At 39.1% G+C, this 26,288-nt stretch overlaps 2 protein-coding genes across 2 annotated transcripts; both read left to right on the forward strand.

Annotated features, from left to right (window-relative positions):
- The first annotated feature begins 5,503 nt into the window (after positions 1 to 5,503).
- Positions 5,504 to 6,703, forward strand: LOC105221481 (fibrinogen-like protein 1). The gene is made up of 2 exons (XM_029046271.2): positions 5,504 to 6,405; positions 6,463 to 6,703. Exons 1-2 carry the CDS (start codon positions 5,759 to 5,761, stop codon positions 6,587 to 6,589), a joined length of 774 nt encoding a protein of 257 aa, XP_028902104.2. The 5' UTR covers positions 5,504 to 5,758; the 3' UTR covers positions 6,590 to 6,703.
- Positions 6,704 to 9,389: 2,686 nt separating this feature from the next.
- On the forward strand, positions 9,390 to 10,238 carry LOC105221482 (ryncolin-1-like). The gene is made up of 2 exons (XM_011198512.2): positions 9,390 to 10,033; positions 10,094 to 10,238. The coding sequence occupies exons 1-2, from the start codon at positions 9,390 to 9,392 to the stop codon at positions 10,236 to 10,238; spliced, it is 789 nt and encodes a 262-aa protein (XP_011196814.2).
- The last annotated feature ends 16,050 nt before the right edge of the window (positions 10,239 to 26,288 follow it).

Here is a 26,288-nt window from a genome sequence, read left to right on the forward strand (position 1 = left end):
GAGAGCGTATTACTTTCTGAATATGGTAATTTCTTGCTAAAAAATGTGGAGTAATGCTGTTAGAGTGGTTGCATGAAAGTGTAAGTTTCCAGCCTTAGTAGGGACAATCAAATAAAATTCCTGTAATGAAATAAAATTATTAGAATTTCGAATATATATGTAGATGAGCACACTAATTTATTATGATGCTATCAAACTGCACATGCCGATATATAAAACTCAAAGTAAATTAATAAAAATATACAAACATGCAAGTACTATATATGTATACGTTTATCACTCGGCGAAACACTTGCGCATCCATATGTACACATCAAGCAATTATGCTCGCGTCTATTTTCTGCCTTAGGGTAAATAGTTTTATATTTTTATTTTGCACAATGCACGTCAAAGGCCACTAATGCATTCTTGATATTTTGGACACAGAGAATAGCAACAATTTCGCAGAGATAATCCCGGGAGAAGGTTAAAAAGCTATTTCACGCTTCTTAACGTATTTTACGTTGTTGCTCTCACAACACTATTATATGGAGAACATACATACATATGTCTCTGAGTAATGTGAAAATAAACCTCATACATTCGGTAGCCCGTGTTTAAATTAGAAGTTTTAAGCGAAACTTATTTTTTATGTTTTATAATATTTGGAGTGCATGCGATTCCTTGCTCAACTATCATGATGGGGAAAAGTTCACTACACACGACCAAGACAATGAGAATTGGTCTGGAAATTGTGCAGACGACCTTAAAAGAGGTTGGTGGTTCTACATTTGCCACCAAAGGTAAATAAGCTAACTTTCTAAAGTATAACGCCTAAATCTTATTGTTCTGTTCTTTAGTAATCTAAATGGGTATATCAATCTGGAATTCATGGCTCAGTGAAAATTATTCCTTGAAATATGCGCACATGGCTAACAGGCCAAGAGAATGAAATGAAAAGGAATGGAAATAAATCAACAATTTACATATAAAGTATTCGCTGTTCATTTAGGAATATCTAAAAAACCTTCTTATTCCATGACTTGCTTGTTTTTGTAACAGATTCTTGTTTTTGTAACAGATTCAGCAAATCGGATGCATTGTTGCTTGTTTTACTTTTGCACTATTTGTGGGTTCTCCATTTACACAATTGTTGTGCTTGTTGTTGTTTTTGTACTGTCGCTTTCTTTGTAACTCAAAGTGGAATTCACACTAGCATATCGATTTCTACACCTCACTTCTCTTTCTACGTGTGCTGGTTTTGCCGCTGGTTTATGGACTTGTTTGTGACATGCTCTAAAAGCAGAACTTTTCAATAAAGTGATTAGTTCGTTTGATATTTCAAAATGGTAGCCACTCTCTTTCCTTCCAGCTTGTGTGAACTTTATGTCAGCGCTCTCATTTGACAGGGGCGTTTCATTCTTATTCTCACTCTCACTCTCGTCCTCTTCTTAGTTTTCGTTTGTCATAGTTTAGCTTTTGGCAGAAAGCAAAGTGTTAGTTGAAGTTTTAAAACATTTTACATATTGACATTCAAGTTCGACTTTAAGCTCTTGGTCATTTGGCGCACGCACTGTTGGAGCGTCTGCCGAGAGCACTTAGGACTAAACACTTAATTCAATTACGTACAACAATAAGGATAATATGTCCTTTTCTGTTTAAGTCTAAAGTCTGAAGGGTTTAAAGAGCTGAACTAATCTATATGCGATTTTTTTCCTTCGCTGGAATATATTTATATATATATATATATATATATTGATTATAATAGGTACAAGGACAGTTTATCTGTCTGTTCGCAGCTAACAGCTAATTTTTATTGAATAATATTTATTTTTATTGAATAATAATATCTCGAATTCTCAAATTCTTCTCAGTGTGGGCCTACTTTCTACAGCACATGAAATACCAAATAAGCTTGAGAATTCCTTTTCGTCAGTTTTTCGTATGAAAGAGATGCTATGAGGTAGTCAAATTAGAAATATGGACTTGTTGAATATAAGTGTCTCCAGTAACCAGTTAATCAGCTTTCTATAGACATTGCTACAATCTCAGCGCTCATGCCCTTCCACTTGCCCAAGCGCTATATTTGAAATTAGAATTCATGTTCTTTCAATATTTCAAATGCATGCAATTCCTTACAAGCCATAGATCCTTTATTGAGCCTAATAGTGCGGCTACCACGACTGTATACTTTCTCATATTCCGCAGAGATTCGATAAATGCAGACACCGCCACTCAATCGATTGCTGGTTGCCGAGTTGAAATATTAGTGTTCGAATTTGTTCGTGTAAGTTGTCGACATTCATCCTTGCTTGTATTTGGAAGAGTTATTTGCATGTGCGTGTGCCTGCAGACGTAAGTAATGGCTGCAGTGCGGCAAATGGGCACCACATCATTTTAGATTGCGCACATTGGCATAAAATATCTAGCTAGTACATTTTCGTAGCTGAAAAACTTTTTTTATAAAAAAAAAATTGTTTTGCAAAATTTAATGCGAGAGCAAGTCTGCATTTCAGCTAAGAGCTAAGTAAAAGTAAAGTCAGCCTATGCCAATAAATGTGATATAACGTGAATTTATTTAAGGTCGCAATTAACCGTTAAGATCCACCTTCCTCGTTTGTCGCTGTTACAATGTAGATTTGTTTGATTTTTTGTTTTTTTTTTTTCAGTTGATGTTATACTGAAATTACACAAAATACTCTTCTCATTAGCAAACCTACTTCTACAGCACGAAACGGAGCTTTCTATGTCGCGATGTCTGAATTTGGTATCCCCGCACAACTAATACGGCTGTGTAAGCTGACGTTGAGCAACACCGAAAGGAAGGACCTCTCCGAGACGTTCGATACCAAACGAGGTTTCAGACAAGGTGACTCACTATCGTATGACTTCTTTAACTTGATGCTGGAAAATATTATACGAGCTGCAGAGCGAAATAGAGAAGGTACAATCTTCTATAAGAGTGTACAGCTTCTGGTGTATACTCGATGATATTATAATTGATATCATCGGAAGCAACAATCGCGCCGTTAGTACAGCTTTTTCCCGCATGGATAAGGAAGCGAAGCGAATGGGTCTGGAGGTGAATGAGGACATGACGAAATATCTCCTGTCATCAAGCAAACAGTCGGCGCACTCGCTCTATTTCTGGTATAATCACTCTATTTATTATAAAAAACATATGCAGATTAATGTAATCGAATAGTTTGAAGAAAAAAATAAAATTCCTGGAATTTGGTACACATTCACACACACATATATGATGTACTAATCATTCAGTGAGACACTTTTCATTTCTACATTTGTTAGCGTCTATTTTCTGTTCCACTAATGGCGTTCTTTATATTCTATGCATAGATAATAGGCAACAATTTTCGGAAATAATTCCGGAGAAATTTTAAAAATCTAGTTCACACTTTGTGTGGTTGCTTCAGCTGATTTCGTAATAGCGCCTACTCTTCTCTTATCATTTCGAGATCTTAGACAGGGCTTTTCGCTCTATTTTATGAATTAGAGTTATTAGGTTCCCGTCGACATTAAATATGGCAACAATACAAATTTTTAACTTATACCCCTGTAAAGCTTTTAGTTAATCGATTAGATATAGATGGATTGACTTTTCTACGTTCGGTGGAAGGTTTTCCAATCCCCATGTACAACAATTACTTTACTGAGATAGCGCTGAAAATATGCTTTTTCAGAAAAAGACCTATCCACCAGCCGTTGATTACATATAGGAATAAGGACCCAAAAGCTCTTCAATCACTTGATGTCATTGTGCAAAGAGTTGTGTGGTCATCGCGATTTCGAGGTTACGAGTTTCCAGGTTCTACAAGATGCTTTCATGTTCGAAGTCCTTAGCTGAGTATATGTCGATTATATCAAAGTTAAAAATACATTAAACTTCCTCATTCTCTCCTAAAACTTCTAAAGTACGCGCAAATTAAAAACTCGTATACCCTTATGAAGTAACTAGAACGAAAAAAATAACAGCAATCAAAGCAGGTGTGTAAGTTTCTATGCCGTCCAAGTACAACTTAATATCATAGTCATTTGGACTTGTGTTCTCGTATTTTTTTAATCAAGTTATGAAAAAAACATTTAAATGTCGTTAGACAAACGACGGCTGTCAGAATGCAAAAACACACTTTTGCCATTTTCTTGTTTGCGCTTTATGAACCGAAACATGATTTGCCTTGCATAACCTGTCATATTCGTGCCACACCGCATCCCCCACAAACACCCAACCCAAACTGGCATTTCATTAATCATGGCCGCTTGGCCCATGTGCCGCCGTATTCATTAATTTCCACTGCACGCTCTTGACTTTCGGTAATTGTAATTCTTGACATCAATTCGCCATGACCACCTGTGGTCCTTCCGTACTGGGCAAAAACTTCAAAAGGACCAGAGCAAAAAAATGCGAATACAACAAGCACAAAAATGTGGATGTGGACCAACGCGCGGGAAAGTTAACTCACTCGAAATGTGTTACATTCAGTGGGCCAAAGTTGTGTGTAGAAAAGGGACGTTGAAGTGTATAGTAGATACGATACGGGGAGAGGAGGTGGATAGATGAGGGTAAAAGCATTGGCAAAAGAGCTTTTTGAGCAACACGCAGCTAACATATGTAGCACATGTGTGTAATGAAGGCACACCAGCCGAGCTCCCATCAACATTCGTATGTATTTCGGGGCAAACAGTGGTGTGTTACACTCAAATAAAATCATTTGTTAAACCACTAACGGCAACTGCTGACAACCGTACACTGGAGCCGTTCATGACCGCTAAAACGCAGGGTTGCAATTCAAATATCGCTGTTAAAATGCTATGAAATGTCTGCGAGGTGTTCCAATGAGAATATGATGTTCGAGATGCTCGGGAATCGCCGCCATTATTTGTGGCGCAACCACATATTCATGGGTCAGCCTCATTTTTTGCGATTTCTTTGATGTAAAGTTCGTGGATATTGGATCGCGCAGTAGAACCTCGAAAGGACGGTCAAAACAAATACGGACTATCGTGAAATAAACTATCTGTAGATTACGAATTGATCTTAATATTCATTTTCAGCGATTCCAAAACGAAGTACCCTGTCACTTGTATATAGAGTAAATCATACTTTCGTTTGTGCGTCGCACGGTCTGTGCTTTCATTTTCGTTCATTGTGCAAGTGTCATGTGCGTCATCAGCGTCTGCTACAGCCCATCAACGCGCGTTATTCACACAAACCATCACACAAAAGATGCAAAATCATATCTCGTCTGACCTTCACACCGCACCTGCTAGCCGGTCGGTCGGACCGCTGGTGGTTCTCCTGTGTGTCTGTTTGCTTTTAATTTCCACAACAAGACACACATTTAAATATTCTTCGGTTATTGTGGGCTCATATGTCCGCCTCTATTTGGTTATTTCATGTGTCAGATTGATTTTTGTTGCTTTTGCTTTTGTTAAGTGCAGATAGTGGCGACGCGGCAAAGCAGTTCGTAGGTCACATTTGGTATCAGACTGCGGCGTAGTCGACTGTGCGTTTGAAAACGGTTTTTATGTTGTAGACTACGGTTAAGGTGAACGAGAATTTCTTTTGTTTATTTAGTCATTGCATAATCGCGTTTCTTATCTTTGGCCCGCAAGTTAGAGATAATTGCTTGCAATGACATATATGTATGTATGTTCTATGGCTCACTGCCCGAATTTCAAAAATCTTCATCAAGAAGCGCTGGAGTATAAATAGAGATGCGTTTATATTCGAATTTGTAGTGCAAAACCAGCATACGAGATGAACATTCTAAATAAAAAAATGTTGATGAAAGCTGCGTTGTGGGTGCTCTTCTTGGGCACCGCTTCGACGGATGGATTGAACAAAACGAGGAAAGTGAAGCCTCTACCTTCCAACTGCGTCGAGGCAGTGAGCTTCGCAGGTACAGGGGCAAAAAGCGGCATCTACCAAATACGGTTACCGTTAGAAGGTTGGACGCATCGACCCTTCTACGTTTACTGCTTACTCGATCGCAATGGCGGCGATCCTTGGTTGTTGGTGCAGCGTAGGCAGAACGATTCCATCGACTTCTATCGCACCTGGAACGATTACACGACTGGCTTCGGAAACTTGGCCACAAGCTTCTGGATTGGCCTGGAGAAACTGAATGCGCTCACACAAGTGCAACTCCATGAGCTACAAATCGAATTGCATGATTTCAAAGATACTGTTAAGTACGCCAACTATGAAAAGTTTGCTATAGGGGATGATAACGAACAATACGCCGTGAATATTTTGGATTCATATTCTGGGAGTGCAGGCGATTCCTTGCTTGGCATTCATGATGGGGAAAAGTTCAGTACATACGATGTGGATAACGACAAATGGAATGGGAATTGTGCGGAAGACCTTAAAAGCGGTTGGTGGTTCAGCCAATGCCATCTGAGGTAAATAGGCTAACATTCTAATGTATAACACGTAAATCTTATTGTTCTATTCTTTAGTAATCTAAATGGCGAGTATCTCAATGGTACTAACAAAGATAACGACGGCAGAGGTATCATCTGGAATTCATGGCACGGTGAACATTATTCCTTGAAATATGCGCACATGGCAATCAGGCCAAGATAATGAAATGAAAAGGAATAGAAATAAATCAACAATTTACATATAAACTATTCGCTGTTCATTTATGAATATCTAAAAAATCTTTTATCTTTTTCCATGACTTGTTTTTGTAACAGAACCGAGAATGCCCGTTCTAGAAATAAATCAGCAAATCAAATACATAGTCCTGTTTTACTTGTTTACTGAACTATTCGTATTGCTGTCTTAAGAAGACTTTCTAAATTTTATAAATTTCATGATCTTTAAAGCCATTTTGACAGAGTTTGGCATTGTTCGGTTCTGTGTTTGTGTTGGTCTAAATTGTTATACATTTAGTACGTTGTTCCTATTGTTGTATCATCTCGCCCTACTTCCGATCCGGTTTAATATCCATCTCACTTTCTCTTTCTCGCTCTGACTCTCATTACGTTTCAGAAAATTTTACATGTAGACATTCAAGTTTGATTGTAAGCTCCTCATTAAAGATTACGCCCAGCCACTTTTGAACCTTGTGTGTTTTGCGATACAGGATGTCCACCAGAGACTGGTTTATTGGTTCTGGGGGCCCGAAATATGGTTGTCTGTAGTACCAGATTCCAGCATAAAAAAATTCATCAAGCAACGTGGCTGTCTCCTGATCGAAACACGCGCAATCAAATCGATCACGTTGTGATAGACGGAAGACATGTCTCCAGTGTTTTAGACGTGCGTACGCTCCGAGGACCAAACATTGACTCGGACCATTATCTAGTAGCAGCAAAGATACGCACTCGCCTCTGTGCAGCAAAGAACGCCCGTCAACAAACACAAGGAAGGTTCGACGTCGAAAAGCTGCAATCACAACCGACAGCCGAACGATTTTCTACTCGACTTGCAGTCCTGCTCTCTGAGAGCACTCAACAGCATCTCGATATAAGGGAGCTGTGGAACGGCATCTCAAACTCATTGCGTACCACTGCAGCCGAAACAATTAGTCTCCGGCAACGCCAAAAAAACAGTTGGTACGATGAGAATTGTCGTTCCGCAGTGGAGAGAAAACAGACTGCCTACCTCGCAACTTTGCGATCGACCACAACACGTTCGGGGTGGGATAGATATCGAGAACTGAAGAGGGAAGCGAGACGCATTTGCAGACGTAAAAAGAAAGAGGCTGAAATGTGTGAGTATGAAAAGCTTGAAAAGCTGGCCGACATGGGTAATGCTCGAAAATTTTATGAAAGTAGAGGCGATTTACTAAAGGTTTCAATATATATATATATATATATATATATATATATATATTCTTTCACTCGGTTCTCTACTTGTTGCGATTGAATCAAAAGCGATATGATAACATCTAAAGTATGCTACCATTTTAATATTTCTGTCCAATCTGAAGGATGGTTCCGAAGTTTCGCTCTAGCTTTTAGCAAAAAAACCGCTTCTCAAGTCGGTATTTATAGATATATCTACATTACTTGCTTCTGAAAGATGGAACTGAATGCAGTAATATACCGCTTCTTGCAGTTTTTACCTTAGAGTAAAATTTTCAGCATTTACTGCTGATAAAGCCTCATTTAAGAGCTAAGAATTCCTCTGTTTGTTTGACAGTATAATTAATTAAACGTATGCATCCGATCATACAAATGTATGTCTTTCAAAACAAGGAGATTTTAAGCATTTTTCAAACGATTCTATATAAAATATTTCTATATATATTTTAATGTTTTTTAGTGACTGAAATGGCGTCTGAAACTTAGAATATTTGAGAGACACTGTAACAATGCGATCAAAAGTTTGAGTAGCACTGAAAAAAGTTACGCCTAAAAGTATGCAGCTAGTATTCAAAAGTTTGAACGATCGATTGCAAAGAACGTATACGTTCTCTACTATCGACAAAGAACGTATATGGATTATATTATATATTACGTTCTCTGACAACAATGCTACAAATAGAAATCATAACAAAACAGTGATTAAGGCAATAGGGTCTCTAATTTCGACATGACACAAATGATAAGCGCGAAGAAGCTAAGCTCAAAGCGATCGTGAGGGATTTATGTTCGAATCCCACAATGCATGGTCATTAAATTAACACTTTTTTACTAGAAATATAGAACAATGTCAAGTTAGATACCTATTTCAATAGAATATTTTCATTATTTTCATGATTTAAAAATTTTAAATCATTAAAACTTGTGATGAAAACTTGAGTTGGGCTGTTAGAAATTTAGAATTCCTTCAAGGAAGCTGTTGTCTTTGTATTTGATCATGTAAGCTTTATAAATACTTATTATCTATATATTATACACCGTTTGTCCGAAGAAGTCTTTGAATCCATCTTGTATTTTCAAAAAGTCTCTGCATAATCAATCAATAATGTTCTTCAGTGCCATGTCAATTTTTCACTGTGATTCTCTGCATGAAATTTAACTTACACTTACACACATATGTATGTACTATAAATCTATCTTTCTGAAAAACTATCATATGCTGAGCAACATATTGTGACAGAATCGAAAATTTATTGCTTTTATATGGAAATTGAAATAATTATTGGAATTACCATACACAAATCTACACACACACACATGTGCACGTGCTTGTCACTCTGTGAAACATTGAAATATTTGTACATTTTTAATTATGCTGCAATGAAACTAAATATTTAACTCAGTGGCGACGATTTCTAAAATATAGCTCAAATTCAAAGAATCCCCTAATTCAAAGAATATAGTTCTCCAATATAGTTCATGTCTGTTTGAAACACGTAGGAAGAAAAGTACTAGAGTATAAATAGAGATGCGTTTACATTCAAGTTACTAGTTCAAAACAAGCTTGAGAGATGAACATTCCAAATAAAATATTTTTGGTGGAAGCTACGTTGTTGGTGCTCTTCTTGAGCATCGCCTCATCGCAGTTATTAAGCGATTCGATGAGTCTGAGCCATTTACCTTCCAACTGTGTGGAGGCAGTGCGCTTTGCTGGTTCGAACGCTAAAAGCGACATCTACCAAATACGCTTACCGTTAAAGGGTTGGGAGGATCGACCCTTCTACGTTTACTGTTTACTCGATCACAAAGGCGGTGACCCCTGGTTGTTGATACAGCGTAGACAGGACGAAAACATCGACTTCTATCGCAACTGGAACGATTACAAGACAGGCTTCGGAAACATGGAGAAAAGTTTCTGGATTGGCCTTGACAAACTGCATGCGCTCACGCAAGTGCAACTCAATGAGCTACAAATCGAATTGCGTGATTTCAACGATACTGTTAAGTACGCCAACTACGAGACTTTCGCTATGGGCGATGGGACCGAAAAATACGCATTGAATATTTTGGGAAAATATTCTGGAAGTGCAGGTGATTCTTTTCTCTATCACAGTGGACAAAAGTTCAGTACATACGATCAGGACAATGATAATTGGGGCGAAAATTGTGCGGAGAAATACAAAGGTGCCTGGTGGTTCAACTCATGCCACTACAGGTAAAAATCAATTCGCTAGTATTCTAAAGTATTTCGCCTAAATATTATTGTCTTCTTTAGTGAGCTAAATGGCGAGTATCTGAAAGGTACTCACAAAGCATATGGGAAAGGCATCGGATGGGGTGCATGGCATGGCCCTTATTATTCGTTGAAATATACGCACATGGCTATAAGGCCAAGAGATAGTGCGAAAATAGGGGTATAAAGATCTTGATAGGATAAATTAAGACTAATTCAAGGATTCGAGAAGGTTTCGTTTCGTTAATTATATAAACATATATGGTAAACTATTCGCTGTTTATTATTATTAACTAATTGTTTTTATAGCAGATCCGATAATATTCAAGAAAAGAATAACAAAATCAAATGCATAATCGTGTTTTACTTTCGAACTATTCGTTGGTTGCATACAAATTTCTCTCTCTCTCTCTCTTAAGCATCTATTCTTAAGTGCGCCTGTAGCAAATTCAAATTGCAAAACACACAGCACCGGCGCTGACACTTTCCAGAACTTCCGCCGCGCATGTGTGTTGTTGTTGTTAATGAAGACATGCGAACAAGTACAGATGAGCGCACAATATTTACCGAACCAAATATTTTTTACACACATTCACACAGCCACACAGAGGCGCACAAGTGCCATGTATGACGATGATGATGACGATGACATGTTGCTCGACTTGGCCACTGACCTCATGCTGCTGCTGACACCGAGCACATGTGCCGCACAGGCCGCAACATCCGACCGCATAACGGCATATAGCAGCTTGGGCCCAGCGTTGACAGCTGCTACAAATGGCGCGCGCACTCAGCTGCTCATCTTAAGCTCGGCTCAAGAGCAGAATGCGCCAATTTCGCTTGTGTCTGCGTGCGAAATATGTTTGTGTGTTTGCGTCCAAATGCTGCTGACAGCAGCGGCAGTTCCACAAGAAAACTGAGGTTATGCAAACGCCACGGCGACTTCGCGGTTGGCGGCTTGGCTTTGTCAGTTAGTGCTGGTTTGGCCGCTTCTACAGTGAAATGTTTTGGTGTTGCGGTCAGTAGCTTTGCGCTGTTTTTGGCATGAAAACTACCACAATTGCTACTCAGCGCTTAGGGTTACTAGAAAACACAAGAAAACGCTGTTTTACTCCTCTCCGAGCAATCAAGTCAGAAGACGAACGCTTATACGAGATGGAGGAGTATGTGTGGCATAAACAGCTGTTGATACTATACATAGCCACGAGCGTAGCCATCTAATCGATATATATATATATATATGCACATCAACAACCGATGACAGTCACATGCTCTTTAGCCATCGCATTAATAAGGACGATTGTGGAAAAAGTAAAAATTTATTACGCAAAACTGCAAATACGGCAAATGCTTGGGCTAAGAATCTGCCAGACGCATACCAACAGACACATGCAAAACCGACCGACCAGAGTTGCAGCGGAGTACTAGAAGTTTCTGTGTTGTTTGTGTGCCATGTGCGAGAAGTGTTACAGCAATCGCATAATAATACAACAGTAACAACAACCATAACCAATTGTCGTATCAATACGTAAATTATCGAAAAAATTCGAAAAATGCGAAATTCACTGAATGAAAACGAAAGCAGCATGCTGAGTGTGGCACGTGTTGAGCATGAGAGGGGTTGTGTAGCGCCATTTGGCCGCAAAGGATTATTTATTGGGTATCTGGCGAACGATCCACACACAAATGGGGAAAGCAGCGCACACAAGGATTATGCGCTTGCAAGCTGTGTGCTGCTGCTTGCAGCATTTGTATGTGTGTGTGTGTAGAAATACATAAATATAAATGTGTTTACATGGGTGTATATACTATATATATATATAATACACATATATATGTCATGGCAGTGTGCTTAACGAAATCCATTTGCAGCGTCATCATAAGCCCTACTGGTCATTCCTTGACCCGCCACGCCCCCTCATATGCTGTTATACAACTGCTGCCTCCGTTTAGTCTTGCCAACGCAATGCTTGCGACATAATCGTATGTAATAAGACGTATAAAATGAGCACATAATGGCCACATTGCGTGCGGATTGTTCACACACAAACGCCGACTCATGTCTGCCGTAGACTACTAACACACCAGTTGTAACAACTTATTGCTGTACTTTTTTGGATTTACCAGTGTACGTGTGTATGTGTGTGGAAAGCAACAGTGGCAGCAGCAGTAAATAATGCAAGACGGCAAGACGTTGCTGCTTCGAACAAGGATATCACAGGCGCCTAAGTACATGTGTATCTCTGCTTGAGCTCTGCTTAAAATTTGTTTATTGCACAATCAATGGCCCAAATATGTGGCATTTGTTGCGCAAGTATGAACTCTTTGGTGAATTGTGGTTATTATTGAGCAGTATTTTATTTTGCCTTTGCTCAGCACACACACACAAACACATATATGCAACACCCTTATAAATATGCGCACACATTATCGGTTGTTATTTGGCCATTACTAAATAAGTTTGGCAGCGCGTAGGTGTAGGGAAATTTATGTTCGTTCACCTTTTCCATCGTTAATTCCAATATTTGTTTTTTTTTTTTTTGGTGATTTTTGCAAAGAAAATCTCGCACATTTATTCAGTTGGGTAGTGGCCAAGGTTACTTATACGCAGGGGTGTGCTCTCAGCTCTGTGCGTTTAGTTGGATCTGCTAATGGCTGATTTGCGTGATTTTGCATTTAAACGCAGCTTATGAATTCTAATAAGCGATTCAGCTGAATAATAACTAATATATATGATTGTGAAGCCTACACGAGTGCGTTAAATTAGTTTGTATATTTCGATTTCCAATTGGAATCATTGTAAGCACGGCCGATACACAGCCTTATGCGGCAATGGAAGAGCGTGTGAGAGACCTAAAACCCACTTAAGCTGGTCTAACTGTCAAGCTGTATTTGAAGCATAGAAATATTAAACAATTTTGGAGACGGCTTCCGTTGGTTATATAGTTTTTAAAAGAAAACAAGAAAAAGCTTTAACTTCGGGTGTACCGAAGTTAATATACCCTTCACAGGTGCATTTATTTTAGTAACTATGTGTTTAAGGAAATCTAAAGACGTAAGAAGAAGTAAGTAAAAAACAAGAAAACATTTTACTAATTCTTTTTAGCCGGGTTGTTTGCTATAAAAATTGAGGAGATTATATTATTACCTTAAGCAGTAATCCATGTCAAATTTCGTGAAGATACCACGTCAAATGCGAAAATTTTCCATACAAGCCATTGATTCCGATCGTTCAGTTTGTATGGCAGCTATATGATATAGTGGTCCGATATCGACAGTTCCGACAAATGAGCAGCTTTTTGAAGAGAAAATGACATCTTCAAAACGATATCTTAAAAACTTAAGGACTAGTTCGTATATATACAGACAGACGGACAGACAGACGGACATGGCTAAATCGACTCAGTTTAATATACTGATCATTTATATATATACTTTATAGGGCCTCCGACGCTTCCTTCTGGGAGTTACAAACTTCGTGACAAACTTAATATACCCAGAAGCAGTTCTTTCGTCTCTGTCGATTTTATTGTTAAAAAATAAAAAAAAATTAAATTTTTTTCAAGGAATTGTGTCTTTTTATGGAAAATGTGACTGAGTCCTTCATTTATTTAGACCACAACGGCACACCGCAGCGTTTGCGCCTTCATTTCATCACTTTCGTGCAATGATTCGCTTAATTTCGCGCACATCATAAATCAAACGCTTCGATTTGTGGCCTTCAGCCTGCACAGCAGCGTGCATACTCACATGCCAAGCGTGTTAACACCAAATTCGTCGCTGCTGAAATCGCATGCAACACCCAAGTTCCTTTGTAACAGCTGTGTTTAAAATAAAAGCAGCCAGACATTTCGCAGCGCAAAGTGAAACCGAAACATAAACGCGAAGGTCAATGTGAGCGTTTTCCACAGCAATATCCATTGAATGCTGTTTTATTGGCGCCTTCGTTTGCGCTGCGCTTACGTGCTCGTGTCGGCTGCGGCAGCACAACAAAGGGTTACACCATTATTTTCACGCTCCACTGATGACCGTCGAGTTTTTTATTTTTATTTTTTGTTCTTGCACCATTCCTTTGCTCACCCAGCGCTGCAGCTGTGTGGTTGGTGGTTTCATTAATACAAACGGCGATAAGGATTTCCTCAAATAAATTTCGAGCTTTACCGTTAAGTCCCACAAAGATTTCGCATCGCACTCTTCCTTCTTTCTTTTTCTTCGCTTCACACTTCGTTTGCTTGCTGCAGTGGAAATCTCCAAGGTACAAAGTTGTAGCAAGCAGAGTAGCCAAATTTACCGTTGCATGTGCAGTTGCAGCTTAATTTCCATTCTTATTTCGTGAGTCGCTTTGTCGTACTTGCATGTTTGTGTGGCGTGTGGCGTGTGGCTTTCGTGTGCTTTTTGGGGCAAATGTTGTGTGTCTTGTTTGGCGAAGGTTCTGCTAAATTGAGTTGTGTTTCGTTAGAATATAAATTTGCTGGCACATCATCTCCTTTCTCGCAACTGCAATATTATTGCTGCACAGTGTTCGAAGCGAGCAATAAAACGGGACATTAGAGGCTTCGAGAACGCATGTAGGAGTTCTTTTAAGGCAGCCTGACCGTAGATTTATGACATTATAAAAATGTGATTTAAAAACGGGAAAATATAGTTTCACAGGGGGATCTCAATTTTTTAAACGAAGTTGCAAGTAATGTAGAGGATCTCGATTTAAACGAAAATTTTATACTCTCGAAATTTTACTTGGTGAAGATATTACACAATTAGAACCAAATATGTATGCGCCATAAAGTCCACTAAAATGATGAAGTTAGAGGAAGTTTTGACCCGATTTTACCCATTTTTATCACCAATAATGAGGAACATTTTTCTTTTGAATCTCTATGAAACAAATGTGAGATTTACCAGTATTTCCAGTTAAAAATTATCCATCGATATCTGGGGCCTTGAAAGGTTATAGTCCGATTTGAAAATTTTTTAGATATAAATATATATTGGTTATAGGTTTATTTATTGTACAGTTAACGGATCAGTTGGATATTCAAGTTGTGTTATATGGGAAGTAGGCGTGGTTGTAAACCGATTTCGCCCATTGTCCATGCACAACGTCGCACTATCGTACCCTGTGAGAGTATACTATTGTTGTACAGGGTGAATCAAACCAGGGTTCTCATTTATTACTCAGGAGCAGCAAAATTTTTAGAATTATTGCTATGCTATCGTTACCGCTCTCACTTTGTCGTGAGCCACAGCATAGCTTTTGCATAACAATGTAAAAGTATGTGCTAAGACTATGCTGTGGCTCTCGACAAAGTGAGAGCGGTAGCAAGAGTAAAATGAAATGCTACGAGAGTAGCGTAGTTTTTCAAACGCTGAATCAAAAATTTTACAAATAAGAAATGTTGATCTATGAACTGTGAGAACTTGAATCTGTACACATTCTTCGAATCAGACGCCTTTCAACTTTTACTTTTTCTTAGAATTACAGAAAGAAAGTTCGCTAAAGAGAAGTCAACACCAATGTAGAGTGCAAAAAAAGGAAATTGTGTTTTAAAATGCTTTCTTAATTAAATATGGCCTATTTTCCGGAGACTTTCTTCCTTTTCTAGATAAGACGATTAAGACATAATGAAAGTAAGTTATTTTCAATTGTATATGTCAGTGTGCCCACTGTTCTCAGCGCTTTCACTCATGGGCGCCTCTAAGTGTCTTCGTGTCTACGAACAACACGAAGGTTAACACACAGCAATGAAGATTTATGTGCATGCGTTATGGCAGACCTTGAAAGAGCATAACGCGTTGAATATAAAATATAGTGCGCTTTGATATTTTTGTCAGATGCGATTTAATTGAATACTGCAAAATTAACGGTATTACTTAAGTACTTTCGCTGCAACATTTTAATTGACATTTTTTGTTAGATTTTAATTATTTTGCAAGTATTTCGAAGTAACGGCAGCTGTTACCGCAAAAGGCAAGCATGTAGTAAATGCCCGCATAAATTGCTATTAAAAATTCCATAATAGCGCATTTTTAGGCGTTTTACATTCCAAATTTTTAACGACAAACAATTATAACTGTTAATGTGTGTACGTGTGCGTGTGTTGCTGTTGTTATTGAGCGTGAGCGTTAAATGCTTCAAGCAGCCATAGAATGCAGCTAAGTGTTGGCGGTCATTTAATGGACCACACAATCGGTCTTAGTATTAAATACGTGGAATTAACACGCACACACATACACACACCAACAACACACCGTCCGCCAGTTGACGACCGACCACAGCCATCAATCGTCAATAATTCGCAATTTAACGGTCATTGCCGACTTTAGATGGCATTACTGCACTCTTATTTATACGCCCCGCACCGTGTGACTGTGTCCCTGCGAATACTTTTGCTCGTCTATTAAAATAAAGGTTCATCAGAGAGCAGAGTGAAGGGAGATGATGTTGGTACCGGCGTCATCGCCCATCCATATTTCCATAAATTCTTAGATGCTTTTTACGACTTTTGTGCGTTATTTGAGGCAGCGGCTTAAGGTTGGTAACAGAGAAATTTTACGGCCGACCCTTAAGTATTTAGTATAATGAGCATTTTATGCATTTTAGGTGTGTGTATGTATGTGTGTAGGTGCGAGAGAGTGCGAATTACTTTTAGTGCCACATAATGTTGCACGTTGTGCACGCAATCATTAAGTTACGGCAGGGCGTCTAATTATTACCAACCGTTATAGCAAGCTGATATCGATTACAAGTCGGCAATATGCAAATGATACGCTGTGAGAGAGGGAAAGGGAGGGGAGAGGGATAGCGAGAGTGCGACATTCTTTAGCGCTCATAACTTTGTTGATCATGATTATCGGTGCTCAGAATATGGCAAAAGCAAAGATTTGCATGCAACAACATTTGTCTACGTTTTTACGTAGACTTAATGTAAGCTGTGTTTATTAAGTGCCACTACTGTGTGTGTGTGTGTTGCAAGAATGCGAGATAAGATATGCTGGCGATATGTGTGCAGAGTGCTTTGCATTTTTTGCATTTGGTATGCAGGATGTTTGCGCTGCAATTCGTATTATTAATGATGTTGTTGTTGTTGCTGGAATCGTTTATTGTTGTTGTTGTTATTATTGCAGACATTTTTGCTGTTGTTGTTACTGTTATTATTCATGTTGCTATGATTGTTGTTGTTGTTTGTATTATTATTGTTGATATTGTTGTTTTTGTTATTACCGTTGTTGTTGTTATGCTAGCTACTCTATCATTGTCATGCACGTAGTGGCAGAGTCAACGATTGGGTGACAGGACACGTCTGAGTGATTCTCAAATTGAAAGGCGTGCTCAAATCGAATCGAAATGCAAATAACTTACAACGAGAGCTCACAAACACACGCACACACACACACACACACACACACAGCCAGAGTATCTAGCCTGTTAGTGGCATGGCACATATGTCTTGCATTGGCTTACATACACCGTTAACACAAGTGTAGTTCCCACGTACTGACACACGCACACACACTTCTGTACTTGAAGTGTACTCGACTCGTAGTGCATGCATGCTGTTTGACAAACGACGAACTCGACTTGCCATCTAAATTTGATTAAATAAATGTTGTATTTGCTAATATCCGCCGGAAGGTGTTCAACAAATGGGAGGTGATATATACAAAATTTATCTTTGCTTAGCGAATTGCTTCAAGTATATTTTAATTCAGCTCGTTGTCGAGGAGTGCCGGCTGATGCTGGTGCACACACACACACACACATACTTATCTCTCACTCGCACTGTATTTGTATGTTTAGTCACGCTTTGCGTATTAATTCTCTGCGAGGAGTGTTTGAGTGAAAGTTCTGTGCTCACGTGATTCACGCACGGCTCAGTTACACGTGAGCAACGAAATGATTTGCAAGTATTTGCAAAAGTTTTTCTTCATATTGCTTGCTGCTCGTACTGGGACGAGTATATATGCAGTAGATGCAGTATCTGGTACAACGTATCGTATGAGTAATATTACATGAGTTGCTGGGGGAGGCTGTTAAGTAGAAGCGTTTGCTTGAGTGTGAGCACTTGGGGTACAACCGTTTGTAGAAGAACATATTCATAAAATATAATTTAAGACAAGCAGTTGATTCAACATTGTTGAAACTGAAGAATTTCTATTAATTCTAAAATTAAATCTCTCATTTAGTATGATAAGACAACTTCATGTTGACGCCATGGAAGTCTAACTGCTTGATATACTTCACATGAAGCAACAAGTATTTTTAGACCGATTTCAGCAGTTCAATCAGATGATAACACCCTGTGTGACGTTGTAAGAATCAGCATTCCCAGAGTCATATGCTTGTGACTGGAAAAAATCTGCATTTCTATACAGAAAAACTCGAAAGAATTTCGCAAAATTCGAAAATAGAAAATTCTTCGATCATATAAGAAGAACCTAGAAACCAAAGGGTTCTCAACTATCTGCAAAAGAAGCTTTATAGAAAAATGTTTCAGATTATAATATAAATATACTATTTTCTTTGATATGAACAGACATATTCCATTCTGAATAGTCGACGATATCAGATACTAGATGGAGAAAAATCTTGGGAGCTTGAGCGGACTAACTCACAACAAGCAGGATTCCTAGTAACTTTGATAGAAGAAATGTGGGTTATCTTGCATTTAATGTCAACATGATGTAATTCGAAGTGGGTCAGTAAGTCCCAGACCACTTGGATCCAACTGGAAACCATTGAACATACAATAAAACAAATGAGCTTGTGAACGATCTCGGCAAGTCCAAAAAAGGGACTTGATAGAAGACCAGCAAGTCTTTGTGAAAACCATTACGAGCTGTCAAAGAGTTTTTTACACATTCAAGAACATTAATTTAGTCTTAAAGGGGTTCTTTCTAAAAAATAGTTGCCATATTTCATAAAATTGCGCAAATAGCTCAACTTCAGTTATAATAATAAAAAAGAATTGAAAATAAAGTTTTTCGCTGTTTCTCTCAATTAATTTCTTTATCAGGTTTTATCTAATGAGTGCTAGGCTATTAGTAGGAAGACATGCAGACGTCACAAATGACTAACAACTCGCTATCATTAATATGAAGAGGTGTAGAAGAGACAAAAAAGTGAGAGAGGAAAGTAGAAATAAAAACCAGAAAAATTTCTCACGAAAAACCCTAGCCAAGTAGAGTAGCGTAATAAACAAAAACTTCAGTCTTAGTGGAAACGAACTAGCGAACTGAGTAGGAACAGAGTTAAGGCGCTTAAAAGTAGGCAACAAAAAGTGCGACAAGAGCGACTCCAACTCTTAAGCGATGCTGAGCTGCGAATGCAACAAAAACAATCTAATTAATTTCAATTGTCAATTATGCTTATAAATGTGGCGAGCGAGCGCACAGCAAACCGTTAAGTGTGCTGAAGCAATTGCGAGAAGGAATGAATAAAAGCGAGTTGATGGTAAACAAGGAAAATCACTTCACCAAATGCCTTTGTAAGTTGCGCGAGGGAGCAGCGCAAAAAATGGTGCGAGGGCAAACAAAAACTTATAACTTCGTGTACGTAAACTCCGTTGGCATTCCAACGCTCGGCTTGTGCGGCAAGGCGAACAAAGCTGATTATACCACGCCTGTGTATGCGAGGGTAAGCAGCTCACACGTGCCGTCGGTTAGTTATGTTTACTGCTCGCGGAAACAATGGAAATCTCGAGTTGCAATCGAACAGATACGCACACAATTTGCTAGCAAATTAATGATTGTGCGTGGGTGGGTTGGGCGCTGAGGCGCATAGGAGTCATGTCACGCCAGCTATGGTCACTACTGGCTAGGGTTGTCAATGTGACTGAATTTTTTTTGTTTTGAATTTTAAATTAAGGAAGGAAATGAATTTTCTAAATCTTTATGTCTTTATCGATGTTAAGATGCCCAATATTCCGGAATTCATACTTAAAAGTCTTCCACCCCTTAATACACCCATTTTTTTGTAATCCTGGAATCGATTTACAGAATTTACAGAAGGTTCTAGGATAAGACATTTTCTCGGCATTCACTTTGCTCAATGACAATATGCATAAACTACTCTACCGAGGTGAGAAGAGAGAGGTGAAATCAATAAATCTTTGATCCACAAACAATTTGGCAACTCTGCTTGCCTGAATACAGGCATCCTACCCTCCTCCTGGCAGCCTTCAACTCCAACGCCGTTGCATTATTTGATTTTGCTGTTAGCTGTCATGTTGAGTGTTTGTTGTATGTTGTTTTAATTACAATAACAACAAAAACGAAAACGAACTAACTGCTACTTAACAAACGCAAAAACAATAGCGGCAACAACAACAAGAACAACACAAAGCACTTCTGCAGCTGATCGAATCGTAAAGGCGATTCAAATCGCTTCGCTATGCAGAGCTCCATACTCGCAGTGCCGGCGGCGGCGCGGTGTGTGCAACAAAGGAGCGAAAGGGAGATAGAAGGGGAGACAGAGATGGTAGTAGGTAGAGCACAGGAAGACAAGCACTCGAGTGTGCAGCATTGTAGTGCCTGATTTGGCTTGCTTCTGGTCTGTCTGACTGGCTGGCTGTGCGGTGGGTCGACTTGGCTGCTTGGTTGGAATGCTGTTCGGTCGCTTTGAAATTGGCAGTGGAAATGTTGAAGTGTTTGTGGCAAAGGTTGACTTGATTAATTGTTCGCATGTTTGCGCTGTACACAATTGACTTTGGTTTCGAGCGCAGACAGCAATGAGCAACGGGCAATGAGCAGTCAGCTGTAGAGAGAGCAGCGTGCAATGAAATGAGCAACGGCCAAGTTTGCCAAAACTCAAGTTGCCGCCGCCACCTGCTGTTTAGTCACAACGAAAATCTCAGCCGCACACACAGTTATGCAGTAAGGGCACTCGTCCAGGTAGCAGCAGCAAATTTCATCGAACTCATTCACCTTTGGCTTCACAAGCGAATCACAGCCGGCGATTGTATGCTTCCGCGTTCGTCTGTTCACAACCTCCGAACAGACGATTGCTCATACGGTGTGCAAAAGGAAAAGATGCGAACAAGAACAATAGCAAATGCAAAGCAACAATTGCCGTTGGTTGGTTGTGCGAGTCGAACAAAAACAACAACTACAGCATGCAGTGTAGTAGACGACACACCGCCGACGAAGATAAATTGAATTGAAATTAATGACAGACAGCGACAATGCCAGCTGCTGGTGCTGTCAACGGGGTGAGCCGATAGAGTGCGCGCTTTGTGTAGCCTAGTGTAATCCAGCTTTGCTTTAAGTGAGGATGGGAGTGACGAGGCTCACCGGCGTTGTTTACTCAGCTCGGCTAAAGCTCGTTCACTGCTTAAAGCCGTCACAGATATTATCGGATTTGTAATGAAGTGTGCGACTGTGTAGTCGCATTGAGTGCCGGAGTTGAGTAATTGAAATTACAATTACAGTCGGTTTTGTTTGGTTTGCTGACAGGCTGGTGCCGCATATGAAAGTTTGTGTTTCAAAATAACGGCTATAAGGAGAGTTGTTAACAAAGCAAGCTTCAAGAAATTATTAGTGGATAGTTAAAGAAGTACTAAGCTTTTCTTATAGTCTTTTGAGTAGTTATAGCTGAACAGTTCGACTATACGAGTATGTATTATGTATGACAACCATCTCAAAAAGAGCGTAGAAAAAGAAGGTCTTTTGTTATTGTATCTATGCTGCTAAACCACCTGGTTATCTGAAACATTTGCTTCCGCAACATTTCTCAAAGCACCATCAATATGCTTGGAAGATGTTTGCTGAGTTTGATGTTCGACAGTCTTTAAGTTTTACTGACTACGTTGGCAACTCGTAAATATTTACTTCGATTTCAGAGTTTTGTTGTTTTTTGTTTTGCATATCTGAGACACTTGTTGTCCTTAATACCGCAACAATAGCTAGGAATATCTCCCTCCAGCATTTCACTACATATAATTTCGTTTTATCAATTCAAGTACTCACCAGCAAATAACTGGCCAATTACATGTATTTTATTGCTGAAAGTAAATAAATTCACAGTAATAAATTAGTTTGCAAAACTTCTTGCAACATCTTGCACGGAGTCGTATTTTCACCTTCGTCTCGCATCTCGCATCTCGCTCCGCAGGGGAGTAACTGAAATGTGCGCAAACAAAGTCAAAGTTGTAGAATAGCATTTATTTTAATTGTAATTATTTGATACGAACGGAAAAGTTGAAGCAGAAATTTTCCCAAGAAATTAACTGTTACTTTCCAAATGCAAATGCAGTCAACTGTCGCGCAGCACTTCCGAACGCAGTCTGCCGAACTGCTGGCGAACTTGCAACATTTATCAGCAACTTGCAACTGAGTACGGTGTAATGTGTATGCAATCGAATGCCGTGCAGTCGCATTCATCAGTTGTTGTTGATGCTGCTGCTGTTGCGTTCTAATTGTCGCACGGCGCAAATGAAGAAATGCAAATTAGTTGCGACACAGCACAACAACAACAACGACAATACGACAGCGTGTGCATTTAATGAAATACAACGGAATATTGATGTGCTGTGCTGTCGTAGGAAGTTGTGGAGCGACGACAAAGTAATAAAATGCAAAGGCGTTTGAGTTAGTGGGGCACGGGTGGGGTGTGCAGTTGCGACTCCTCACAAGCAAGTTATGCACTTGCTGCTGCTGTTGTTGTTGTTGTTTTGGTTGCAGGTTGAAGTGTAGGTTGAATATCGCATATATCACGCCAAAGAAAAATATATCGAATTTCATGTCGAAAGTTTCGGATGTGCATAAATTTTGCATTAGACTACTAGGGCGGCGGCGATGTAGTGCGGGCCACCCAACAAACCAAATTCTTGATGAAACTCGTTAGAGTTACAATTTTTTTGGGGTTTATAAGACATGTTATGACTTCTAATGCTGATTAAGCCTCAAAGTTATGTACCGTTAGCAAACTATAATTTTCAATTTATTTTATCAATTTGTTTTAATAAAATTTTGCAGAACAGGTGGCAACACTGCTCAAACTTATTTTCGGTAGTAAATTTAACTTATTTCAACTTTAAGTTGGCAACCAAATTATTTTTCGTTTATCTTTAAGATTTTTGAATCCAAAATTTTTATTAACGTTTGGCAACCTTACTTACAAAAAATTTTAAACTTTTAAGATATTAACATACTATTTTTTAATCTAGTTTCTTAATTTAAGTATTTTGAATTTCTTAAACAAACAGCTGGCAACCCTGCTAGAACATATTTGCAATTGTAATTTTACTCATTATACTACTTTTCATTTACTTTTACACTATAGAGATCTTGTTTTAATTCGTTTATATTTTTAATTTTTGAATATAAAGTTTTGAGTCGGGTTGCCACCCACAAAATATTTTATGAAAGCAAATTAATGACATAATTATTTTTTAATCTTGCTAAGTTATTGTTCATTAATTTAATTAAGTTTAATACATTTTTTCTAAGCTGGCAATATTTATCATAATTTTGTGACGGGTGGCAACCCTACCCACAAAACATTTTAAGCTATCATATTTTGCGAAATTTAATTTTCTATATCTTATCTTCATTAAAAAATATTTTAATTTTCCAAAAATGTGGCAAGCCTCCATTCTTTCCGCGAAGAAGCAACTTAGTATTGTACTGAACATACTGCGATGCTGTTGCACGAACAAATTTTCTGAAATTTAGTTACTACTAATGTGTCAAATAAGCTCTAACTGCGGACCACACAATTTCCGCTTACTGGTTTACTTGGCTTGGTGTGAAAACGTAGGCGTTGCAGGCATGCAAATATGTTGCACGAGGCCAAAGCGAAGAAACTATGCACAAATAAAATGCAAATAATTCCTAAATATATACACAATTGATGGGGAACACACACGAGCACAGGTATATTATTGGATATATACTTGCGCCATAATACGGGCAATACTCACACGAAGATGCCAGTAGGCGTAGCAAAGGTGCGCGCGCCTGAAAGGCTGCTACGTGCAGCGGCTGCAGCAAGGCGTATGCAAATTTCTAGCACAAATGCCAACTTATTCCAACGCCTGTGCAAAATAAGACTTACAGCTGTACCTACCACACACACACACACACGTCGGCAATGAAGTCGCACAAATAAAAATGCGAAAGAATCTCATTTTTGTCAGCACTATGAAAGAGTCGTAAAGTTGGCTGGCTGACGGGCTCGGTAAGCAGCCACACACATTCAATTTTTTGCAGAAGAATTATGTAGATGAACTGGTGTGTCTATCAGTCGCTTGAAAATCTATGTTATGCGAGAAATGTTCGCAAGCGCCGATGAGAGAGTAAGTGAAAAAAGTGAAGAAAAACACATAAAAGTGGAAAAATGCCATGGCAAACGCACAAGCGCGCCATTATTGCCCTTACACGTGCATATTTCATATCAAAGTGTTGTTGGCGCCTACAACTTGGCTTGGTTTTGCAGTTTTTCTCGCATTTTTTTCGATTTTGTTTTTTTTTTTCTTATTTTGGACTATCGCAAATATTTCGCTTTCTCAGCTCAGCTTCTTAGTGAATTCCGCAGGGCAAATAAAGCGACTGAAAAAGGTAAGCGCCGCAGCAGCCGCCGTCGACGCTGGAGCCACAAAAGGCGGCCGAAAGTGGCAGCTTAGTGGGTAACTAAGTAAGTCACATTATGAATAGTTGTTGGCTGTGAAGTATGCACTAGCCGCGACCGCCTGTACCAAATCTGCCATTGGCGGCACAGCGCGGGCCGTGCGGGCGGGCACTGCAGCAAAGGTAAAGTAAAATTTCTTTCTTTACACATTTCACTCATTTTATTGTCGAATCGAATCGACGAGCGAAACGAAATACTTGATATCACGAAATTTACATAATAAAAGCGCTCGCATGCCGACTTTGCCGCGCGGCTGTTACATAACGGACGTACATACTTGAGCGCGCCGGTGTGTGTGTGTGTGTGTGCAGTAAAATGCAAAATTCAGTTGCTCCAGCGGCAGTTGCTCAAATACGAGCATAGTTAAGTGGCAGAAATTTGTTGCATAATATTTGGCGCATAAATTTTGCATTTTCGCACATAGCCAAAGAAGCGGGGCGCACGATTGCAAAGGCATCATAATTTAGAGCAAAAGAGTTGAGTAAATTGCAAAATAAAAATACAAAAAAACGAGTGTAAACATTAGTTGTTGTTGTAGTGGCATACAACATTATTCAAATAATGTTCAAGAATGCTGGCGATTTGACAGTCCTTGGCCGATTAAAAATCCGGCTCCGTTCCGATTACGTAGCACCGACTGTCGTGGGCACGTGGGGAATAGGATTAGTTCTACTACTCGATTATATCTGCTCAAAGTGATTTTCTAATATCCAATAAATGATAGGAATGAGTTCCGAATCATAAGGTTCAACTTAATACCTAAATATTGTTTCAAAACCCCACATTGTCGAAATTGCCTATCGCAACTCGTGAACTCCTCGAACGATTCAGTGGATATTGAGAAGCAGTGCTCATCAGGTGAGGTTTTGAAGATTTAACTAGAACCAATTGAACTTTTGCTGCTGTACTTTGGACAAACCTATCAAAACACATTTTGCATATTTTCACATAATCTTGGTAGATATGAATATTTGTCTTCAAAAGCAATCTTTTATAAGCCTATCTTTATAAATCTTAAGGTTTTACCTAAAAATGGCTAAACATATTATTGAAAATGGAATCAAATTTATTGTTGTTCGGTTCTACCTTTACTACTCGTGCAGTCGCAGTCGCAGTCCCATGAGTTGGCGGGCAGTAGAGCAAACAAATGAATGGATAAAGCCGCCTAATATGACACTGATCACTACTTTAGAAACAACACTTCAACAACTACACACAATAACGGCATCTACCCAATCTACAACAAAACTGTAGTCTCTTTTTTTTAATATGAAAATATTATGCACAAACGAGGGTCGAAGGTTGCGCGCCCTTTTCCGTTTGACACTAATAAAGGTTGAGTGCTGCTGTTGCTGTCGAAATGACTACTACCATTTCTAGCCCAACACAGTGCACACATAACGGTACAACTGTGAACTCTCTTGAGCTTACTCGGTATTATACGTTGACTATTGGCTTTATCGATTTTGATTTGGCGCTGATTGCCGTCTATTTCAACCACCTGCCCGTTCTACTGTGTCAAGCTTTGACTTTTCGGGGTTTTTTCCCCGTTTTGTTCTTCCTTTTGTGATCGTTGACTTTTGGTGGCGTCACTGTCCCCGTCCTGCAAAC

The sequence above is a fragment of the Zeugodacus cucurbitae genome, chromosome 6, assembly GCF_028554725.1.
Source record: "Zeugodacus cucurbitae isolate PBARC_wt_2022May chromosome 6, idZeuCucr1.2, whole genome shotgun sequence".
Taxonomy (NCBI): domain Eukaryota; kingdom Metazoa; phylum Arthropoda; class Insecta; order Diptera; family Tephritidae; genus Zeugodacus; species Zeugodacus cucurbitae.